The sequence below is a fragment of the Microcebus murinus genome, chromosome 2 (genome assembly GCF_040939455.1).
Source record: "Microcebus murinus isolate Inina chromosome 2, M.murinus_Inina_mat1.0, whole genome shotgun sequence".
In the NCBI taxonomy this organism is placed as follows: domain Eukaryota; kingdom Metazoa; phylum Chordata; class Mammalia; order Primates; family Cheirogaleidae; genus Microcebus; species Microcebus murinus.
In genome coordinates, this window is record NC_134105.1 from 81,612,995 (window position 1) to 81,634,652 (window position 21,658).

General features: G+C 35.6%; 1 protein-coding gene and 1 non-coding gene across 2 annotated transcripts in view; one reads left to right on the forward strand and one right to left on the reverse strand.

The window, feature by feature from the left end:
- Positions 1-14,190, reverse strand: part of DPH5 (diphthamide biosynthesis 5) — a 39,340-nt gene extending 25,150 nt beyond the window's left edge. Inside the window, exons 1-3 of the mRNA XM_012748418.3 lie at positions 13,712-14,190; positions 13,350-13,507; positions 5,376-5,500 (exon numbers count right to left, since the gene is read on the reverse strand). Of these exons, the coding sequence (XP_012603872.2) occupies positions 5,376-5,500; positions 13,350-13,484 (260 nt within the window). The 5' untranslated portion in view covers positions 13,485-13,507; positions 13,712-14,190. The remainder of the gene's footprint in view (positions 1-5,375; positions 5,501-13,349; positions 13,508-13,711) is intronic.
- Positions 8,354-8,460, forward strand: LOC142869700 (U6 spliceosomal RNA). The gene has a single exon (XR_012918274.1). It is a non-coding gene; the product is annotated as a U6 spliceosomal RNA (small nuclear RNA).
- Positions 14,191-21,658: the final 7,468 nt, after the last annotated feature.

Here is a 21,658-nt window from a genome sequence, read left to right on the forward strand (position 1 = left end):
TTGGAATGATACCATGAAAATCATGTTCTCATGAACTACTGGAAACAGCGTAAATTGGTACAAGCCTTTTGAAAAATAATTTGACAATATGCTTTATACGAGAAAATGTCCATGTCCACACCTTTTGTATTTTGTATCTTAAAATCTATTTTGTAGGATCTACCATGATGAAAGAATCTCAAATGAGAGAATGAAGAAGTGGAAGAGGGGGAAGGGATTATACATATTAATTCATACATAGAGGCTTTATTTATATTGGAGATAAAAGTGGCCTAATGATAATAATGCTGACATTCACTGGATAGTTATTAGGTGCCAAGCATTGTTTAAACACATTACATGGAATGGAAGCAATCAAATGGCCTATGTTAGGGCACAAGTTAAAAAAAAAAAAAAAAAGCATATTTTTGGTACGTGTATGGCACTGAAGAAAAGGCACACAATGTAGGGATAAAAATTATGTGTTCATTTATAACAATATACGTAGTTAAGGAGCATATTAAAATACACAATGGAATAACAAAACACAACTATCATTAGAAAGAGTTTGTTTGATAAACTTTTTGGGAGATTTAGGGATAGAATGTTTGAGACTATCAATTCTCACAACAATTGCATGAGAGCTATTAATGTAGTATTTCTTTAGAGTCATTCATATTCTTTATGTGATTGATTTCCACATTCCTTTCAATAACAAGGATAAAGGGCAAAGATGAGAACTACATCAACTTACTTTATTATGACCTTTAATTATTTTCTTAAAGAACTTATGATTATTGGAGATAGATAGTGGTGATGGTTGTACAATATTAATGTCCTTAATGCCATTGAACTGTATACTTAAAAATGGTTAAAACGTAAAATTTTTTGTTATGTGTATTTAACCACAATTTTTAAAAGTTTAAGAATAAAAGAAAAATAAAATTGAGCATCCTGAACAATCTTCCCTTTTATTTAATATGTTTTATTCAGTAGAAAGGGGCTTAAACTTAAACAAGGGACTTTTTTGTCATATATAAGAAAGAATTTCAGTACCTTGTTTCATTCAATATTCCTTTCCTGGTTTCTCTACTTAATCTACTCAAATTCTAATTCGTCAAGGCTCAATTAAAATTACTCATTCCCTATCATCCTCTAACTACTACATCCCAATAGTAATCCAGTGGTAAATAAAAAATAACTGAAGTACAGTAAATATTACTTAAATCTGAATATAAATACAGGGTTATATATGAGTTACTGAGATAGGGCAAATTCATTGCCAAAGGAATTTTTAAAAATAAATAAATAAAATAGCACTTACTTCTCAATAAAATAGGACTAAAATATGAGCTGGGTCCTAATTTTATAATTAGTAACATTACATGTCACTAATTGGAAATTGGGAAAAACAGTCTGTTTTAAAGAAGCATGAGCAAGAACATGGTGGAAGAATATTACAAAACACTTATGAAATGGAAAGTTATACAATTTGCTAATAGCATAGCAGTCACAAAGAGTATCTGGAGGAAAAAGTAGAAAGACTTCAAGATTTGAGGCTATCAAAGGTCACTGAATGTTTTTGAGCAGAGCAGTAACCAATCAAGGCACTTTCTCTGAGCCTCAGTTTTTTCATTTACATGGAATTCTCTCTTCCCCTTCCTTCTGGCCCACCCCATAATCCCCCTTTTAAACCTTATCCAGACCCAACTCACGTACCAACTCCTTCATAAAGCCACCATTGATGAACTCCAAAATGTGCTTTTAAATTCATGCACATTTTCCATCCTTACATTATGCTCAAACTCTCAGCAAAGAGAAAGTAAACCAGTCTTTCCTTTTAGACATGGTCTCTTTTCTTGGCTTCTGTGACTACATACTCTTGTGTTTTCCTCCTCCTCTAGCTCTAGATAGACTATGAAATGCCAGAGGTTCCTAGGGCTTGATCCTAGACCCTCTTCTCATTCTATTCTTCTCTCCTAAGGTGACTTTATCCATTCTTCCTGCTTTAAATACCATCTCCATACTTTTGACTTCAAAAACCACATCTTTAGGATGCCCCATTCCCTAAGCTCCAGCAGCAACTATCTAAATGCCTACCTGACATCTTAAATTCAACACATTTCTAGAACAAATTCTTGTTACCTCAAATTCTGTTCTCTGCTGGTTTGATCAACTACTCAATTATAAAACTAAAAACCTGGAAGTCAGATTTACTTCTTTCCTTCTCCTCATTTACCACATCCATCCCAGCATTCTTCCTTCTAAATAAATATGTTCCAGACTGTCTTTTTCTCTCTTTCATCAAAAATACTCTTACCTCCCTAAAATCCATTCACCCAAGCATTTAGAGTGATTGTTTTAATAATGTTAATCTGATTGAGATTTTTCCTGCTTCAAATTCTCCAAAGGTTTACCACTGTATTTCAAGTAAAATTCCCAATCCATCAAAGGCCTTACATGGTCTGGCTCCAGCCTACCTCTGCAACACCTTCTCATCTTTTCTCTCTCACCCACTCTGCCCTAGCCACCCTGACCTTTCAGTTCCTTGAACATATTCTTGATCTTCCTTCTGCTTAGAATGTTCTTGCCCTCTCCTACTCCTTTTTATTCTTCAAATACTTACTTAAATACCACCTTCAAAGAAAAGCTTTCCCATATGACCCTTCAATAAGAAGCCTCTTCCTGTTGTTTTCTTTTTTTTCTTCACAGCCCTATTGAAACGTAATTTTTTTTTCTTTGATTATTGTTGACCTTCCCACTAAACTATAAACTCATGTATTTTATCATTCAGCATGCAGAAGTTCCTATCACAGGATAGGTGTTTAAAAGATATTTACTGGACAGATAAATGTCAGTTCAAGATATGCCTGGTCTTTCTTTTTTGACCTTAGGCAAAAACCCCAGAAACTCCTTCAATGAATATTTAATTAGTATGTACAGTATGTACATACTTAGTTAGTATGTACAGTATGTACAGTACTGAATATTTAGTATGTACAGAATGTCACATATTGTGAAGAAAGGTAGAGAGATAAAATGTGAAGGATAACCTATAAATCTAAGGAAAGAGTAGATGTACACAGTTATAAAAAAATACGTTGTGAGGTTTTATAGGAAAACTAGCATGAATGATACATGTCAGCAGTTAAGTGGAGATATAACTTCAGATTGGGGTCATTAGGGAATACATCACAGAGAATGTGATGTTTGAGCTGAGTTTTGAAAGATGGGAAAGCTTCTGACAGAGATAGGTCAGAGGGCATCAGAAATGAAGGAAGCAGTTTCAACAAAGGCAGGAAGGAGAGAAATTGTGATGATTAGGGAAGGGCAAACTGCTTGGTATGATGTGGGCTTTAGTATAAGAGTGGCAGAACATGGGTAGAAGGGCAAGTTGGGTGGTATTTTTAATGTCTGGCTAATGATGAAGCTAATAAAGTTCTTATGTATGAGTCCAGGTGAAGTTTCCAAAGGATTAGGTAGAATGGTAGCAACCAGAGTGAAAAGGAATAAAAGGACATGAAAAGTTGATAAAACAAAAGTCAATGGCAGTGCTTCTCAAACTATCTATGGTGAAAAGACAATATTTGGGGGGGTCCTAAATTGTCACAGAACAATAGTTTTGTAAAATGCAATAAAAATGAACTACAGTCATATGCTACCTAATGACATTTTGGTCAAGGAGAGACGACATATATTATAGTGGTTCTATAACATTATAATATCATATTTTTACTACACCCTTTCTATGTTTAGATATGTTTACAGACATAAATACTTTTCACTGTGTTATAATTGCCTGCAGTATTCAGTATAGTAACATACTGTTCAGGTTTGTAGACTAGAAACTACAGACTATACCAGACACCCTAAGTATGTAGTAGGCTATACCATCTCGGTTTGTGTAAGTACATTCTATAATGTTTACACAATGATGAAATCTTGTGCACCTAGGTAGAAATGCACCTACCGATGCATTTCTCAGAGAGTATCCCCTTCATTAAGTGATGCATGACTATATTAGAAAAATAAAATATAAAATAATACAAAACCCAAGCCCCCAATTTTTATTTTTAAATTCAGCACACATAAAGTATACTTTTAAAAATGGCTACAAAAGTTTCTAAATGCTAACTCAATTTCTATATTTATCTTATTATGGACTGGTAATAGTTTGCAGGTTAGCACCAGTCTGCAAACCTCACTTTGAATAGCACTTTTGTTGTTTATTGGACATTGTCAGTGATTGGATGCCATGAAAGTCAAAAGTGACTCTGAGATTGCTCATCTAAGTGACTGTAAGCATTGCAGTACCATAAAGTTCAGAAGTTTGGTGGGAGGAGGTTTCACTATAGAAATGAGTTTTATGCAGTAGGAGTCACTGTCTTCATGAGAAAATCCTACAAGAGTTACAAGACATTTTCTATACAGGATTCTTCATTATCCTTATTTTATTTTATTATCCTATAGCTACTAAAAAAAAAGAAGATAGGTACAGCTAATTTCAAGGAAGCCCTAAGTTTATAGGAAACAATGTCAAAGCCTAAAACAAACTATTTAAATATTTTTAAATGTATGATTACCCACTGTCATTTGCAGTCAAGTATAATAAACATACAGAATCTCTGGCACCTCATATTCATATAAATTGATATAAATTATTTTCTTTTTGACAGACACATGCACATGTAACTGCATTCTTTTGAAAAATATTTTTGGTAGTGGGCTCATAGTGATTTAATTGTCCTTATGTTCCTTAAATCTGTGACATAAATCTTGGGTCACCAGCTGTAGACTAAGAACTCTTCTATTTGGCTTGACATTAGAGATTGATGATGCTTGACTAGGCAAGTAGATGCCCATCTTCTTGGTAATGAGAAATAACAGAGCTCCCAATGGATATAAGAAATTGAAATCAGAGGCTTGATAAATGATAAATTCAGGGCAAAAAAGTGACAGCAGTACTATCAAATATTAGATGATTAAAAAGGGGGGAAAGCCAGGAGAAAGACAACCAAATATGATTGTAATTATCTTAAGCAAATGACAGGCATGGTTTTTGATAATGTAATGAGATATTTGATAATGATATACTAATTAAGACATTTGTTGCCCTACATGATCTTCTAAAAAAAACAGCAGAAGCAATGATACAAACTTTATACTAACACTTGATAATGGCATGATACCTATGATGATATATTTACCAAACAGATTTTCCCCATTAATCTCAAAGGTAACAAAAGTTTAAACTATGAAATTTTAGACAGAGCTTAGATAGAGTCCCTTATCAGGATCTGGCAGGTAAAAATTTTAAATATAATAGAATAATTCTTACTGATTTAAAAAAAAGTAAATGAATTAAAAACTCAAGAAAAATATCTGCTTTGACTTACCCAAATGGATCACCCACCACAAGGAATGCAACATCACTGATATCAGCATCCTTTAAAATATTATCTGCTTCTTGTTCCACTTCTTCTCTATCAGCAAGAATCAATTTTCTTCCATAAAACTCTTCCTACAGATTCAAGTCCAAGATCAAAATGAGAGACAGCAGGTGACCATATCAATACACATACACAACAATCTTTGTCTGGGTGCAATCTTTGTCTGGTACGAATCTTGGCAACCATCCAAATACAGTTCATTCAATATTAGCACTCTATATCACACTGCAATTAAACTCTGTCTTTGGGGCTATCTTAATATCCCAAAGGAGGCAGACCTCTTAACATCTGAGGCTTTTTGCATTTTAAATGTATCTCTAAATATGGTTCTGATAGACTGGGAAGAACATTGTAGGATGAACAGAGAATATGTATTCATGAGCCCCACTTTAGAAACATGATATAATACAGAATAAATATATTAAACAATAAATATAAAGAAATATGGTAGTTTAGATTTTAGTAAATTTCCTGTGGAAAAATATGTGTATCTCAGCTAAAATAAAAACTAACACCAATGAGAAATAATAGAAAATTAAGATTTAGCTATTTACAGAACCAGTGAACATTTCTACTTAAATGCAGAAAAAACTAATTAAAAACTGTATTCCCTAGTTACTGCTAAAAAGGCAGAGTTGCAGGAGAAAGAACTGACTTCTAAATCCATAAGAAGTTTCCACACGAACTGCTTTTGAATTAATGCCCTGCAGTTCAACTTTAGACAAAAAATCCAGCAGAGAGTGACTTAGTAAGCTGGTGGTCATATGGTAGTGGTTACAGGCTATTATGCAAGATCATGAATCTTCTCACTGATTTCCCATGAAGTAATATGTAATTAAAATGAAGTAAAAATGGATGCATAGATAAATAATACTATTTCGTACATATGGATAAGTTTCTGTGAAGTGTTAAAAGTTATAAGGATTGCTATACTGGCAGAGTATCTGATACTCAATAAAATTTGTCAAACAAATGAGTAAATGAACAAATGATTAAGCATCCAAAGATAAATGCTATAGTTCTAATAATTATCTCCTAATACTTAAACAAAGTCTGTTCCTAAAATGTGAAACAGATCCCTTCCTTTCTCTTCATATTTTAAGAGTAACATTCCAGAAGTCCCCAATGACAATGTTTTTATAGATGAAAAATGCTCTCTTTATTTTCATTTTACCATGCACTCTTCCCTTAATCACTAATTTGTATGTTTTACTTTGATTTTATGAACCCAGAAAACTTAATAGTTGCAGAACATTTATATTCACATATCTAAGAAAATACATGAATGTTTACTGGAAACTAAAGGAAACTATGGCTTTTTCTGAACTTCTAACATTCCTTAGAAAAGACCAAGAAGTTACAGGCTACTAGTTTAAATGCTAGTAGCAATGCTATCGCTATCCCATACTTTATCAAGGATTTAACAGCAACAACAACAACAAAAACCATTCTCTCTTCAAGATGATTCTATCATGCATCGCTCACTTAACATTTATCCTAAGAAATATTTCACTAATTGAGACAACAGAATGTTTATACACACACTCAAATATCCCAATATAATCAAACAGCTGATCCTCCTGAAATCATGTTTAACACCTTGACTGCCACACTAGAAAAAAAAATTTTTCCTTCAAGTCATAGCATTTTATTTAGAATAAAAACTTCAAAAACAAAACAATTGTTTTTAATTTAATGAAAAATTTGTTATTTTTTATTGTTTTCTGTGAGTTATATGCAATTAAATTGTCAATGTTAATTATATCAATAAGAACATCAACAAGTAAGATTTTCACGAACTAACTGCAGGGTTTTGTCCAGGGGACCACCTGTCACGTAACATGCATGCTATAGCATGGCAGCATGAGTTGCCTGCACACCACATGGCTCCCAAAGTAAAGAGATATGTGAGTTACATATGCTTCACAAGGCCCTAGGCTCAAAACTAGTGGGAGTTAAATGCAACTCACATGGCAGTTCATGTGTTAAAAAAAAAAAAAAAAAAAAAAAAAGGAAGAGATAGCAAAAGCAATAAGAGACTGGTACTACATTATTTTTTAATTTACCCACTTATTTATTCATTCACTTAATCACCATAAAAATATTTCTTACATCTTCTGTGCTGAACTCTATGCCTAATATTGGAAGACAATGATGACTAAGACATACATAGCCCCTGCCCTTGAAGAGCACACTGTCAAGTGGGAAATTAACTACCACATCATATGTACTATAGGAGCATCAAGCCTACTCAGGGATCAGGGAAGGAAAATAAAAAACAAATAGTACCATTTAACAAATGATTTTTAATTTGCATCATATATATCCAATGACTGATTAGCTAGTTTTTATACAACCTCAGCCCTAATCATCTCCCATTCATGAAAAATTATGGTAAAATTCAAAATTCATTCTTAGGCTGAGCACAGTGGCTCACATCTGTAATTCCAGCACTTTGGGAGGGTGAGGCAGAAGAATCGCTTGAGGCCAGAAGTTCAAGATCAGCCTAAGCAACATGAGGAGACTCCATCTATATAAAAAATAAGAAAAATTAGCTGGGTGTGATAGTGCACACTTGTACTCCCAGAGACTTGAGAAGCTGAGGCAAGAGGATCACTTGAGCCCAGGAGTTTGAGGATGCAGTGAGCTATGATCATGCCACTGCACTCTAGCCTGGGCAATAGAGCAAGACTCTGTCTCAGAAAAAAAATTTATTCTTACTCTAAGTCAGCAGTTTTTCTATATGGAAGACAGGGTAAAGTTAAAATTATTTTCAAGTATTTCTGGGAGGACATACAAGAAATTAGTAATAACTGCCTCCAGTAAGAAAAATTGGGATAGAAATCTTTTGATGCATATATCTTTTAGAACCTTTTAAATTTCAAACTGTTTAATGGATTACCTAGTCAAAAAGCGAAAGAGTAGTGCTCACTTCGGCAGCACATATACTAAAATTGGAACGATACAGAAAAGATTAGCATGGCCCCAGTGCAAGGATGACATGCAAATTTGTGAAGCGTTCCATATTTTTTAAATGCTAGTGTGGAACACTCCTACACTGCTGGTGGGACTGCAAACTAGTTCAATCTCTGTGTAAAGCAATATGGAGATACCTCAAAGTGATACAAGTGGATCTACCATTTGATCCAGTAATCCCACTACTGGGCATCTACCCAAAAGATCAAATGATACTCTACAAAAAAGACACCTGCACTTGAATGTTTATAGCAGCACAATTCACAATTGCAAAGCTGTGGAAACAACCCAAGTGCCCATCAACTCATGAATGGATTAATAAAATGTGGTATATGTATACCATGGAGTACTACTCAGCTTTAAGAAACAATGGTGATATAGCACCTCTTGTATATTCCTGGATAGAGCTGGAACCCATTCTACGAAGTGAAGTATCTCAAGAATGGAAAAACAAACACATGTACTCAACAGCAAATTGGTATTAACAGATCAACACCTAAGTGGACATATAGGAATAACATTTATCAGGTGTCAGGCAGGTGGGAGGGGGGAGAAGGGGATGGGTATATACAAACACAATGAGTAAGATATACAAAGTTTGGGGGATGGACACACTTGAAGCTCTGACTCGAGGGGGGAGGGGGTCATAGGCAATATACATAACCTTAACACTTGTACCCCCATAATACACTTAAATTTTAAAAAATTTAAAAAAAAAATGAAAGAATAGAAGTTCAAAGTAGTATATGGAAACAAATGCGAGGACAAAATCTTTAAAAAATACTACATTTAAAGAAGGAACAGAGAAGTCACTTAAAAGGAGGACTGAGAAGAATGGAAAAGTAGGAATAAAACCAAGAAAGTCAGTTTCAAGGAATGTGTTAACCACATCAAAAGAGGTAAAACAGGTAATAACTCAAAACCATTATCCAAAATTCTTGGCTAGTAAAGAAATGTTAAAAAAGTAGAGAAATATTCTCAAGGAATGAAAGTCAACCTGCAAGGATCTGAGACCTGAGTTGAAGTGGAAACTGTAAAGGCATGCTTTTCCAGAGTTTTGGATAAAGAAAAGATAGAGACAGAATAATAACTATGGTGAAAGAGGTTTAAAAGAGAATCTTCAGAATGGATAGTGTTTAAATATGGCTTCAGGATGAGGGGAGAAGGACGTTAATACAGGTTGAACATTAAGAAAGAAAAACTGGTAAGTAAAGTTTCTAAGGAAGGGAGTAGAACGGGTTTTACAAAACACATTTAGGTGGAGTTATATTTTGGACAGGAAGAGAACCTCATCTCACAAGTCATTTTCTAAGGCTGGAGGGAAGACAGACTCAGATTTACGGTAAGGGCAGATGGGAAGTTTATAAAGTTCATAGCTGATGGCCTCATATTTCTCCTTTACTGTCCTTCTCCTCTGTTTCCCTGATCTCAATCCACAGCAGTTGAACAGGAAGACAAGGTAATAGAGGGAGCTGGCATCCAGGTGACATAAGTTAGGAAGAGTCACAAGGGAACATATACACTGCGAGAAAATAAAAGAACTATTTCAGTGAAGCCCAATAACAAGTACAGCAAAAGTTTGTGTTTTCTCCCTCTATGCTTTTGATTACAGTTAGTTTTCCTTCAAGATGGAATGTTGTTTCTCTTCCCCTTACCAAATCTTATATATAATAACAATCTTTGTATTAATACACTTACATTGGGCTTACTCTGTGGTCAAGCTCTGTTTTAAGAACTTTATGCATATGAATTAATTTACTTTTCTCCTCAATCTGAGATAGGAACTATTTCTATCCCCATGTTACAGATAAGAAACAGAGCACAGAAAAGTTAAATGACTGCTCCAGATCACAGAACCTTGGTATATTGCACAGCTTCACAAATGCTACAAATGGGATAAAGATAGGGAAAGTTTAGTGATCTCCTCTACTTTCTGCAGGGTAACTGGGGCCCCACAGTTAGATAGTCTGGCTATGAGCAGCTTCCTACATTCACCCTAAAGGGCTGTACAAATATTACTATTTTCTATTTGAACTATGATGTAAACAAAAGAAACCAAACAAAAAAAAGACCGGGGTTCACTATTTTAAAATGTAGCTCAAATTCCATTCCATCAAGTCCATAGTATTATCTGACCACCACAGTTGGAAATGATCTTCTCTCACACATGTATTCCCATAGTAATTAATAACTAGTAATTATTTAATATTTGGGGCAGCTTCTACTACTTTGTTGGTGAAAGCTAGGGTTTGGATTTAGATAAGATCCTGTAGGTTCTTTACAAACATATATATTTTATAGTTTTTCCTTCCATTGCTGTTATGAATTCTTACTTAAATCCTCCATTATTATTTAAGTTTTCCTGGGTATAACGCAGATGAATCATGAACCATTTACAAAGGCCATCGCTTATGCTTCTTTGTATAATGCACACAGGTGCATTATAGGTATTAAAGGTCATAATGTATCCACAGAAAGTGCCTAAAAAAATTCAAGGTACATATACCAAAACTAAAACTGTTTCTTAGATTCACTGTCTCTAGATTAACTTTTGAATAAAGAGAACATATAAATAATACTACCAGTTTAGCAATTTGAAAACAATAGTTTTCAGTGTAAAAGCAGATAGATTTCTGATTTCTTTAGCAATACTCATGTGCCTTTTATAAAATATTGTCTGATTATTTAAAAAAAAAGAACATGTTCATTATACAAAATAGAATTTTCTAATTTTTTTACTGTGTAATAGTTACGTGTAGTTATTGAGATCAGATTATATATATAGGTATGTAAACACTTGTCAACAATTTCTAAAAATCAATTTTTTAAAAAAGAAAAGATAGAAATGAAAGGAAGAAGGAAGTGGTTAAATAGAAAGTGGCTCTGAGATTTTACTAGGCAATATAAGGCATTAATTTTTTTTATATACTTTAGTCCAGAAATGATTCATTTAAGGTGGCTGATGTTGTATGGTAATTTGCTCAGGAAAGAACATCAACTGAGGAACTAGAAGAGGATGTGCACTGCACATTAAAGGAATTTTGTAATAGAGCAAGATCCAGGACTGACCCTTTTGCTTGAATCTTACTTTCTCTTTAAGAAGTTGTACTTTGTGCAGCTATTATCTATCCTTAGGAATACAGAGACACAGTACAGTAAAAAAGTCAAAAGTAGCAGATCTCAACTCAGGGCTGCTTTGGTTCATATCCTGGGGTTTTATCACTCACTATCTGTATAACTATGGACAAGTTTCTTAACTTTTCTATATGTATAAAATGTGAACAGTAATTATAGATTAATAATCCTAATCAACATATAAAGCATTTAAAACAATACATAAATGTTCTATAAAACTTATTATGGAGGAACAGATATTTTAGCACCTTAAAAAAGTACACATAATTTACCTATAGGTGACGTTGGGTTCAGCCCCAAACCTTTACTACATAAGCAATAACATTAAAGTATATTTCTGGGAAAAAAACTTTAGAAAATTATAGCAACCAAAATTAATATTTAGCTAGCACTTAAAATTTACAAAGCACTTTCACACATTCACCTTAATGAAACCCTACATAACCCTCCAACTGGTTATCACCATTTAACAAATGAAGAAACTGAGATTCAGAGAAGTTTGGAAATGTAACCATTGACAAACAACAAACACCATTTCTTTTTTTTTTTTTTTTTTTTTTTTTTTGAGACAGAGTCTCACTGTGTTGCCCAGGCTAGAGTGAGTGCCGTGGCATCAGCCTAGCTTACAGCAACCTCAAACTCCTGGGCTCAAGCGATCCTACTGCCTCAGCCTCCCGAGTAGCTGGGACTACAGGCATGCGCCACCATGCCCGGCTAATTTTTTCTATATATATGAGCTGGCCAATTAATTTCTTTCTATTTATAGTAGAGACGGGGTCTCGCTCTTGCTCAAGCTGGTTTCGAACCCTTGACCTTGAGCAATCCGCCCGTCTCAGTCTCCCAGAGTGCTAGGACCACAGGCATGAACCACCACGCCTGCCCGACAAATACCATTTCTAAATACTTTTGTGCCAGGCACTATGCTAAGAAGATACAAAATAGGCATTTTTGAACCCATTTTGCATAGTAAGAAATTAAAGTTAAATGACTTGTCTAAGGTCATATTAACAGGTAAAACGGCAAAGATAAAACAAGGTCCAAACTTTCCTCTGTGCCATGCTGACACCTTATGCTATAAAACTGTTTTATGTGTCTCTATAAAGCTGTTTTATGTGTCTCTATTCTCTTAGATAGTTTGAAGTCCATTCTAGTTTTCCATGATCACTCATTAGAGAGGCATATTTCCATCATTTTGAGGTTAGATATTTTGGTTCCATACTAACAGTGACAAAAGTGGGAGCCAAATCAAAGCAGGTCATTAAATACAACTTTTATTTCAATGAATGGCCAATTCCTTTCAATGAAAGGCCAATATGAGTATAAGCCTTGTTGGGAGATGTCTATCTAAAGGTAAGAGCTCTCTGAATATGATACAGACAGAAAGGCAATGGCCATTCTCTATGGGAATACTTCAAAGTGGGAAGATTTCAGCTTGGTTTTTGAATATATAATCAACTCATTAAGGCTGGGTCAGCACCTCTTTAGCACTCAACAAAGAAAGGATTTCTTGGCTATCTCATGAAATAAGGGGTTTTGATAACTATCCCCAAGAGGGTAAAATAACTTTTCTATTTGCTGGAGAAAGCTGCAAAATTGGACTTGTAAAGTAGAACAAGCACCCTTTTATTTTCCAAGTCACTTCATTGGTGTACAATTTCCATTCTCCAACTCCTCAGATCCTTAACAAGCAGGGGATGTGTTTTAAAGGGTTTAAACAAGCACACCTTAAAATTCTGTTCAGCTTAGTGTACGAAAACCAAATGTTAGATAGCTTTCTTCTCAGGAGGCTGGGGAACGTTAAGCACCTACCAAGGCTTCCTTCCCTACAGTCAGGACTGAGGTGTAGGCTTCCAGATACACTCGACTGCAGCGTCTTACAACTTCCAGGCCCTTGACTGTGATGTCCTTGGCATCTCCCAGGCCCAAGCCGATGAGGTAAAGCATTTCAAACTCCAGGGAAGGAAAGACTACAGAACGAAGTGAACGAGAAAAACAATGTCAGCTACACCAAGGATACCTAAAATCTAGTGATCAACACGACGACGATGAAAACCAAAGCACACGAGGAGCGGCATATCATAACGAGTGAGATCTGGGAACTTTATATCAAGTGTTTAAAACAACCCTACAGCTTTGTCTCTCGATATGCAAATCTAGGAGCAACTAATTACCCGCTGAGAGAATTATAGCTGGTTGCCCGTCCTCCCCAAACTCCTAACTGCCACCTTCCCGCAGAAGCAACTGTCAAAGAGCCGGATCCGCACCGAGCAAGGAAACACGCCGCCAGCCTCACCTACGGTGCCGCAAAACGCAGGCGCATTTACTGCACTTTACGACTAGCCGGAGAGGTGGGTGAGCGGGCTCCCGGGTAAGAGAGGTCAGATCCGGGCTCCACTGGGAAAGACGTGCGGGCCTCTGGGGCGGGGAGAGTAAAGGTCAGTGGGCCGGGATGAGTCAGTCAAGCGCCCCCTGCGTGGCATCGGGGAATTGACCCAGCGTGCGCACGATCCCCCTAACCAAAGGTTTAAACTTCCCCTTCCTTGGCCCGAGTAAATGCAGTAGCTCTTCGGCCCGGAGGAGCCTGAGTCGAGGGTCACGCGGCTCCGGGAGAGTCAGTAGGGGCGCTGTACCCTGCGACTCTGCTTCCTCCAGACAACAGAGGGGGCGCACGTGGGAGGGACTTCCCTAATTTGCCCCGGGTCTGCCCACATGCACAGACTTTAATCCCCGCCTTCTCATCCTGGTGTAATTTAACCAGCTGCCTCCCTGATGAGGCGTCAGATTAGCAAACCCGGCGGTAACCGTGGTTCTGATTTCCCAGCAGGGCGGTGACTCCTCGGGTTTGACCCCTAGACCTCAGGCCTGAATGCCCCAAGGATCTCCCTCAGTCATCCTCAATTTGGGGAATCCCAGACCTTCTCATGCCTAAAGAAGTAACCTTTAAGGGTGCGCAGAGATTTCAAAGTGTCAAGTGCTTCCACAGGGGGAATTCCTATAAAGTGGTTGGTTAGATGTGGTTTGATACTGGAAAGATTTATTTTGACTGAAAGTCCTCTTCCGAAGGTCGCTAGTGACCTCATCCAAGTTAAAAAAAAAAAAAAAAAAGTAAGTTCCCATTTCTTATCTTAGTGTTGATACTCAGAATTTTCCTGGTGCTTCATCTACAATGCCGTGTGTCTTTTTGCCCATCTCCTTTACATAAACCTTGGTGGTTTTTATTCCTGGCTTCCATCCGCCTTTGCGCTTCTCAGTCTATACGTTTTATTGGCTGATTCTATCCCCTCTCATTACATTGATCTATTTTTCACATCATACACATACCCTAAAAAAAAGTGGATTATAGATGTAAATAGGAAAACTTGGGACAAAATATTTGTGATCTTATTTAGGCAAAGATTTCTTAGGTGCAACACCAAAAGTATAATACAGAAAAGAAAATATTGTAGAGCTGAGCACTGTGACTCATGGCCTGTAATCCCAGCCACTGGAGAGGCTGAAGCAGTTGGATCGCTTGAGGCCAGGAGTTGGAGACCAGCCTGAGCAACATAGTGAGACCCCCATCTCTAGAAAAAAAAGAAAAATTAGTCAAGCTGGTGTGCAGACTTGCAGTCCCAGCTGCTCAGGGGGGGTGAGGCAGAAGGATGGTTTCAGCCTAGGAGTTCCAGGTTGCAGTAAGCTAGAATCCAGCCACTACTACAGCCTGGGCAACCGAGCATGACCACATGTCTTTTTTTTCTTTTTTTTACCCCATGTCTCTTTTAAAAAAAAAAAAAAATTAACTGTACTTCAACAAAGTAAAAACTTACTGCTCTTAAAAGACACTAAGACACTGTGAAGCCATACACTGGGGGAAAATATTTGCAAAACATACATCTGATAAAGGACTAGTATCAAGAATACATGAAGAACACTCAAAATGCAATAATTAGAAAACAGTTCAATCTTTTTACATGGGCAAAAGATTTGAATGGATACCAAAAGAAGATATACGAATAGCAAATAACCGTTTTAAAAGATATTAAACATCATTAGGAATTAGGAAGATAAAAGTTTAAACCACAATGAACTACCACTATTAGAATGGCTAAAATTTAACAAAACGTCAAAAAAACTGTTCACTCATAATTCCAGATATCTCCAATATTTTGCAGACTCAAATTTCCACTCCAATTCAGACCTCTTTCCCTTGTCCTCATATATTAACTTTCTGCTGGAAATCTTCACCTAGGTAACCCAGAGGTGTATTAAATTCAACACATCCAAAACTGAATCCATCATCTTTTCTTTCAACTTGGCTTTTCTTTCTATATTATCTACTTTCCTGGGAGAATAAGGGGGAGCATTGCCAGAATCTTGGGAGCCACCTCCACATCCAATCTGTCATATCTGCCTGTGTGTCTCTGCAGAGACCATACCTTCTAACACCATCCTGGTTCAGGTCCTCTTTGTCATTCGTTTAGCTGATCAACATGTCCATGTCTCATTCTTCCTTCACTCAGGGACCAGGGAGTTCTAGCCAATATAAAATCTGAAAATACTACTCCCCTTCTAAAATCCTTTTGAGGCCAAGAGAAAGTCCAGACTTCTTAACATAGCCCACAGCAGTATTCATGGAATGGCCACTGCCCGCCTCCCTAGCCTGATCTCTCTCCAGCCCATGCCATGAGCTTTTTTTCCGGCAGTACCGAATTGCTTGCAGATCTGTGGCCACAACATGCTGCTTTGTTCCTCTATGTTGCCACCTCAGCATGGAATGCCAGCTCCCTTTCTCTCCTGCCTAAGTCACTGCTACTCATTTTTTAATACCAAGCTCAGAAAGCCTTCCCAGAGATCCCCAACCCTGTAAGCTAATTTAGATGTCTCCTCCCTATTACAGTATTACTCTGCATATACTTATCAACCAATTTAAGTGTTTTTATAATTGTTCATTTGGATTCTTTATTACCAAACCATCAGTTTCATGAAGTCTTATTCATATTCTCATCCCTAAGGCTTAGCATTATGCCTGGCACATAGTAGGTATCCAATAAATTTTGTTTAATAGATCATTATTACATACTAGTAGCTGAGCAATTTCTTTGAGTTATGTATTTTTCTATATTTATGAAATACAGAGGGTGGTATATTTTAAATAACTACAATAAATTCTCTAATGGAATACCAAACATAAACATGTCTTGCTCATGCCACTTTAGTAAGTCATTTATGTTAAGGCTTATGACACTTATATACTTCATATGCATGCTGTTGAGTAGGTAAACTTTCCAATATGCTGACTTTTTTTATGTGTTTTTTGTTTTCAGATTTTTAAAAAATAATTTTAGGTAGATTTACAGAGAAAGGACATTACAAAAAAAATGATTAAGTAATTCAAAGGAAGATGTGCTTTATCTTCTTTCAGGAAGTAAATCAATATTGAAAATAAAGTTATTCTGGGTAGGCAGGGAAGTGAAACATTATCTGAAATACGTAAATATCAGTTTTTACTCTTCGAAATTCAGCCAGAGGAACTGGCTTTCACTATATAGAATTCTTAAAAAACATTTCTACCTACATTCATTTCTCAATAGGAGTCTAAATATTTTGGAATTTTCTGGAGGAAGTTATGGCAGTTTTTTTTTTCTTTCCCAACTCAACAAACATAAGTAGCAAAGTCTTGCGCTAGTATTTTTTGTAGAATTATTCTGTGGGATTTGGACATTTTCTCCCTTGCCATTTAAAACAAATTTCAAAAGTGATTACATTTTCTTCAACAATTTATTGTGAAAAACTTCAAATGTATAGAAAAGTTGAGACAATCTCACAGTCAACATCCATCCATATAGTCACCTCTTAGTTTCTACTCTTGTTGACATTTTGCTGTGCTTGTTTTTTCATGTATTTATCCATTTGTCTAGTCATCAACCCATCTCATTTTTTGATGCATTTCCAAGAAGTTGCAGCCATTGATACACATGTGATCGCATTTTGCTTGAAAGATAAACTCTTCATCTAGGTAACAGATTAACAAAACGTACCTAAGCATATCGCCAATTAAATTATATCATTATTTCACCTAATTTAGGCTGGGCTTTGAAAATTTTACTTTAAAACAGTTTCAAATTAGTTTTTAATAAGCATTGTAGCATTGTTTTAATGATAATGAGAGCAGTCAGATTACAAATTTATTTATAATGTCATAGCAAATTTGAAGTTTCATGTCTACCAGAAGAGAGAGGTGGTGATTATGGAGAAGGATGTTTATAGGGCCAAAAAATAAAAATAAAAATGATGAGGTAAAAAGCCTTTTTTAGTTTAAAGAATAACAAGGATAGATGAAGCGAAGCCTGAAGAGTTTTCTACTTTATATTCTTGCTTTCAGGTAGGATGATACCAAATCATCCCTGAGGGTGAACATTTATGCTTTTACTAAAAGATCTTTAAGATGTTTTTATAGCTTTTGTCAATAACTCATTTTTAGTACCCTCACTGTCGGAAATTCTTCCTTATATCTGAGACCTTCAGGCGGTAGTTGTAAAATGTGAGTGAGATGGAGATAGTCATAAGAAGTTAATACTGATGGCTTTTCCATTCCATTGTCATAAACACATCATATACTACTTTTATTCTGAAGCAGTAACAACGTAGTTGAGACACTGCATTACATTATGGACAAATTGAAATTACCTTACATTTAAAAGAAGTCATCCTTCAATTTTCTTATTTGAGCTCCTTGGTTGTCTATTGAAAAGAAGACATAAGGATGACTGACTAAACTCCATCTGACCTCATTGTGAACAGAGAATATTATTTTACTCAGAAGCTAGCCTTTTAACCTACGTATTTCCAGAGATTGCCTTTGTTACAGGTTATCTTGATTAATATTAATAGACCTCAAAGACCTTGAATTGATTTATAGTGATTATTTTCTAACAATTCATAAACAAGTGATAAAGATAGCACTGCTTTAGGAGAAGGAGTTACATTTGCTAAGATTAAAAAAAATTGAAGTTCCTTCATTGTACATTTGTTGACATGGAAAAAAATTTTAATTCAGTGATTTTATTTACCCGTCTACACATTTTACATTAATCATGTGATGATGTAAAATGTATAAATAATAAAACAAACAAATATAGAGCTATTTTCTGTGAAAAATATGGGAATTTTTGTCATTAATCCTTGCTTAATAGATTGAGAGAATAACAATGCGATTTTGATTGTAAAAGAAGTCTCCTACAGCCCATGTTTTTGTGTAAAGTAGCTCCCCATGATGTTCCCTTTTGTGTGTGTGTGTGTGTGTGTGTGTGTGTGTAGATTTGTTGTTTATTTCTACCCTGTTTTTATACTTGGCTGTTCCTTCCTCCAAAGTCTGTTGCTAAAAAGGTAGAATCAGAGATACATGCTTTGCTCTTTTTGTGCTTAAAAAACTACATAGTGTCCCTTTAAGTTTTATTTGGTGAAATGTATCTAAAGTAGCCAAGATTTGGTGAGAGAAGGGGAGTGGTTTCCCTTTCACTCACAAGCCAAAGTTCTTAAAAATGACCTACCAGGCATCCCAGAAGCCTCCCTTTTGTCCTCTTCCAGTAAATGTCCTCCCCTCCCAAGGTAACCGTTATTTGACCTCTAAGACCATAAAGTACTTTAGCTTATTCTTATACATGGACTCATATAATATGTGCTCTTTCATAGCTGACTTCTTTGCCTTGGCTTTATTCATTCATGTTCTATGTGGCAACGGTTCATTCTTTTTCTTTGTGCGCTAGTATGCTATTATATAAATGTACTACAATTATCTTTTTTATTATTGGTGAACATTTAAGTTGTTTCAGTTTTGAGTTAATATGAATAAATCTGCTGTGAACATGGTTGTGTATGTCTTTTGTTGGACATTGGTACTCATTTGTTGGGTTACAGACCTAGGAGTTGGCATTATATAATATGTTTTCACTTTCATAGCTTGTGTCATACAGTTTTCCAAAGTGTTTGTACAGTTTACATTCCCACCAGCAATGGATGCAAATTCCAGTTTCTCTGTATCCTTGCTGACAATTGATATTGTGAGTCTTTTTAATTTTAGTGGGTGTGTAGTAGTATCTCATCGTGGTTTTAACTTACAGTTTCTAATGATTAATGATGTTAACCACCTCATATATAATTTATTTTTTCATCGAGTTGTTTTTAATTTCTTTATTCTTTAATATTAATAGAACCAGTATCACTTTTTGTATTAGATGAAAGTATTTTTAAAGTTAGTATCGGCCCAGGCACGATGACTCACTCATGCCTGCAATCCTAGCACTTTGGGAGACTGAGACCAGAGGATCACTTGAGGCCTAGAGTTTGAGAACAGCGTGAGCAAGAATGAGACCCCATCTCTACAAAAAATAAAAAAATTAGCCAGGTGTGGTGGTGCATGCCTATCGTCCCAGCTACTCAGGAGGCTGAGGTAGACGGATCCCTTGAGCCCAGGAGTTTGAGGTTGCAGTGATCTATGATGACACCACTGCACTCCAGCCTGGGTGACAGAGTTAGAACCTGTCTCAAAAATAAAATAAAATAAAGTTAGTATTAATTAAAACCTCTTTTAAGTAAATTTATTAATTTTTAAGGCAGAAGTATTTAGTTCCCTTCCCAGAATGTTAAGTGTGGAATCTGTACTTGTAGATTAATAAATCCATTTGCAAATAAGGTATTCTCTTTAAAGAGGCTGTAATAGGTGCTGCAGTGAATATGTATGCCTAAAGAATATAGTGTACCTGGAAAGAATACCTGTGGTCAGAGTACCTACTTCTCATTCTGGCTCTGTTGCCAGTGACTATGAGAGTTTGGAGCATTTTTTGCTGTTAATAAAATGAATGCTTTTAGTTAGATGATTTCTAAGACACATTGTAGGATTTAGTAACTTCCTTGTGTGGAAGAAGTGGGTTAGAATGGAAGGAACACTAGACAAGGAATCAACTACAGTGAGCTCTTTGCACTTTTGCTCTTATGGACCTTTGCTTTGTTTCATGTTTCTAAACCCCAATAAGTCACTTTTTCTTCCTCCTGTTTTCCTACCTTTCCTCCTTTAATAGGTTTTGATATGAAACAGTGAGCGATACATTAATTCCTCAAGTTTGGAAATTAGCATAACCAAAATATAAATTTTAAAAATCGTAAATTGTTGTTATTAAATTTTTACACTAATAGACTTGGGTAGACCTTAAGCGATTCTTCAGATTTAGTAATATGGATACTTATGATACTTACAGGCAGTGATTTTTTTCATGATAAATTTAGAAACTTTTTCAACCAAAATTAAACCCCTATCTGTATCAAGTTGCAGAATTTCTGCAAACTTAATTTTCTTGAAGTGGATTTGGTTTGCATTTCTAAATCCTAGGCAGGCAGAGGATATGATTCAGCCTAACCATATTTCTTTGCATTTTACTGTATTTTATTTGGGCTTTTTGTTTGCTTTGCAGTAATATTTTCTGTTAGAAACTTTGAGTAGCATTGTGTTTTTTCAGCAGTTTTTAACACCTCACTATCAGAGATCATTCAATTTCTGAAAACAATGGCTTATTGGGATTTAGATTCATATAGAATCTATTTTAATCATATCTTTACTTCTAGCTATTGCTTCTTTTCTGGTATTTCTTAAATAAACCTTAATGAAATTCTATCAGTAGTTACAAAAATATCATTTACTACATGCCTACCAATTGCAGAAGCAGTAAATTGCAGTGGTTAAAAGCCTGGGGTTTAATGTCATGGGCTTTGGAGTCAGACTACAGGACTTGAATTCTGGCTCCCTCCAACTAGCAGTGTGACCTTAAGAAAGTTCCTGAACCCTTAGTTATATTACCTGTAAACTGTGGGTAATAAAAGTGTTTATCTCAGAGGACCATAATGAGAAGGAAATGAGGTAAGTACTGCGTATAAACAGTGTCTTGCACTTTGTAAGTGTTCAATGGATGTTAACTATCATTATTAATACCTTTAGCGTTTTTGTGAGGATTAAATGTTACAAGTAAAGTGTATCCCAAAAGGCCTGCAGTGTAGTACACATCAACGTTAGCTAGAATTACTACCAAAAATATTATCTGACCTGTTGGTTTTACGCAATTTCTGTGTGTTCTAGGTAAAATTGCACT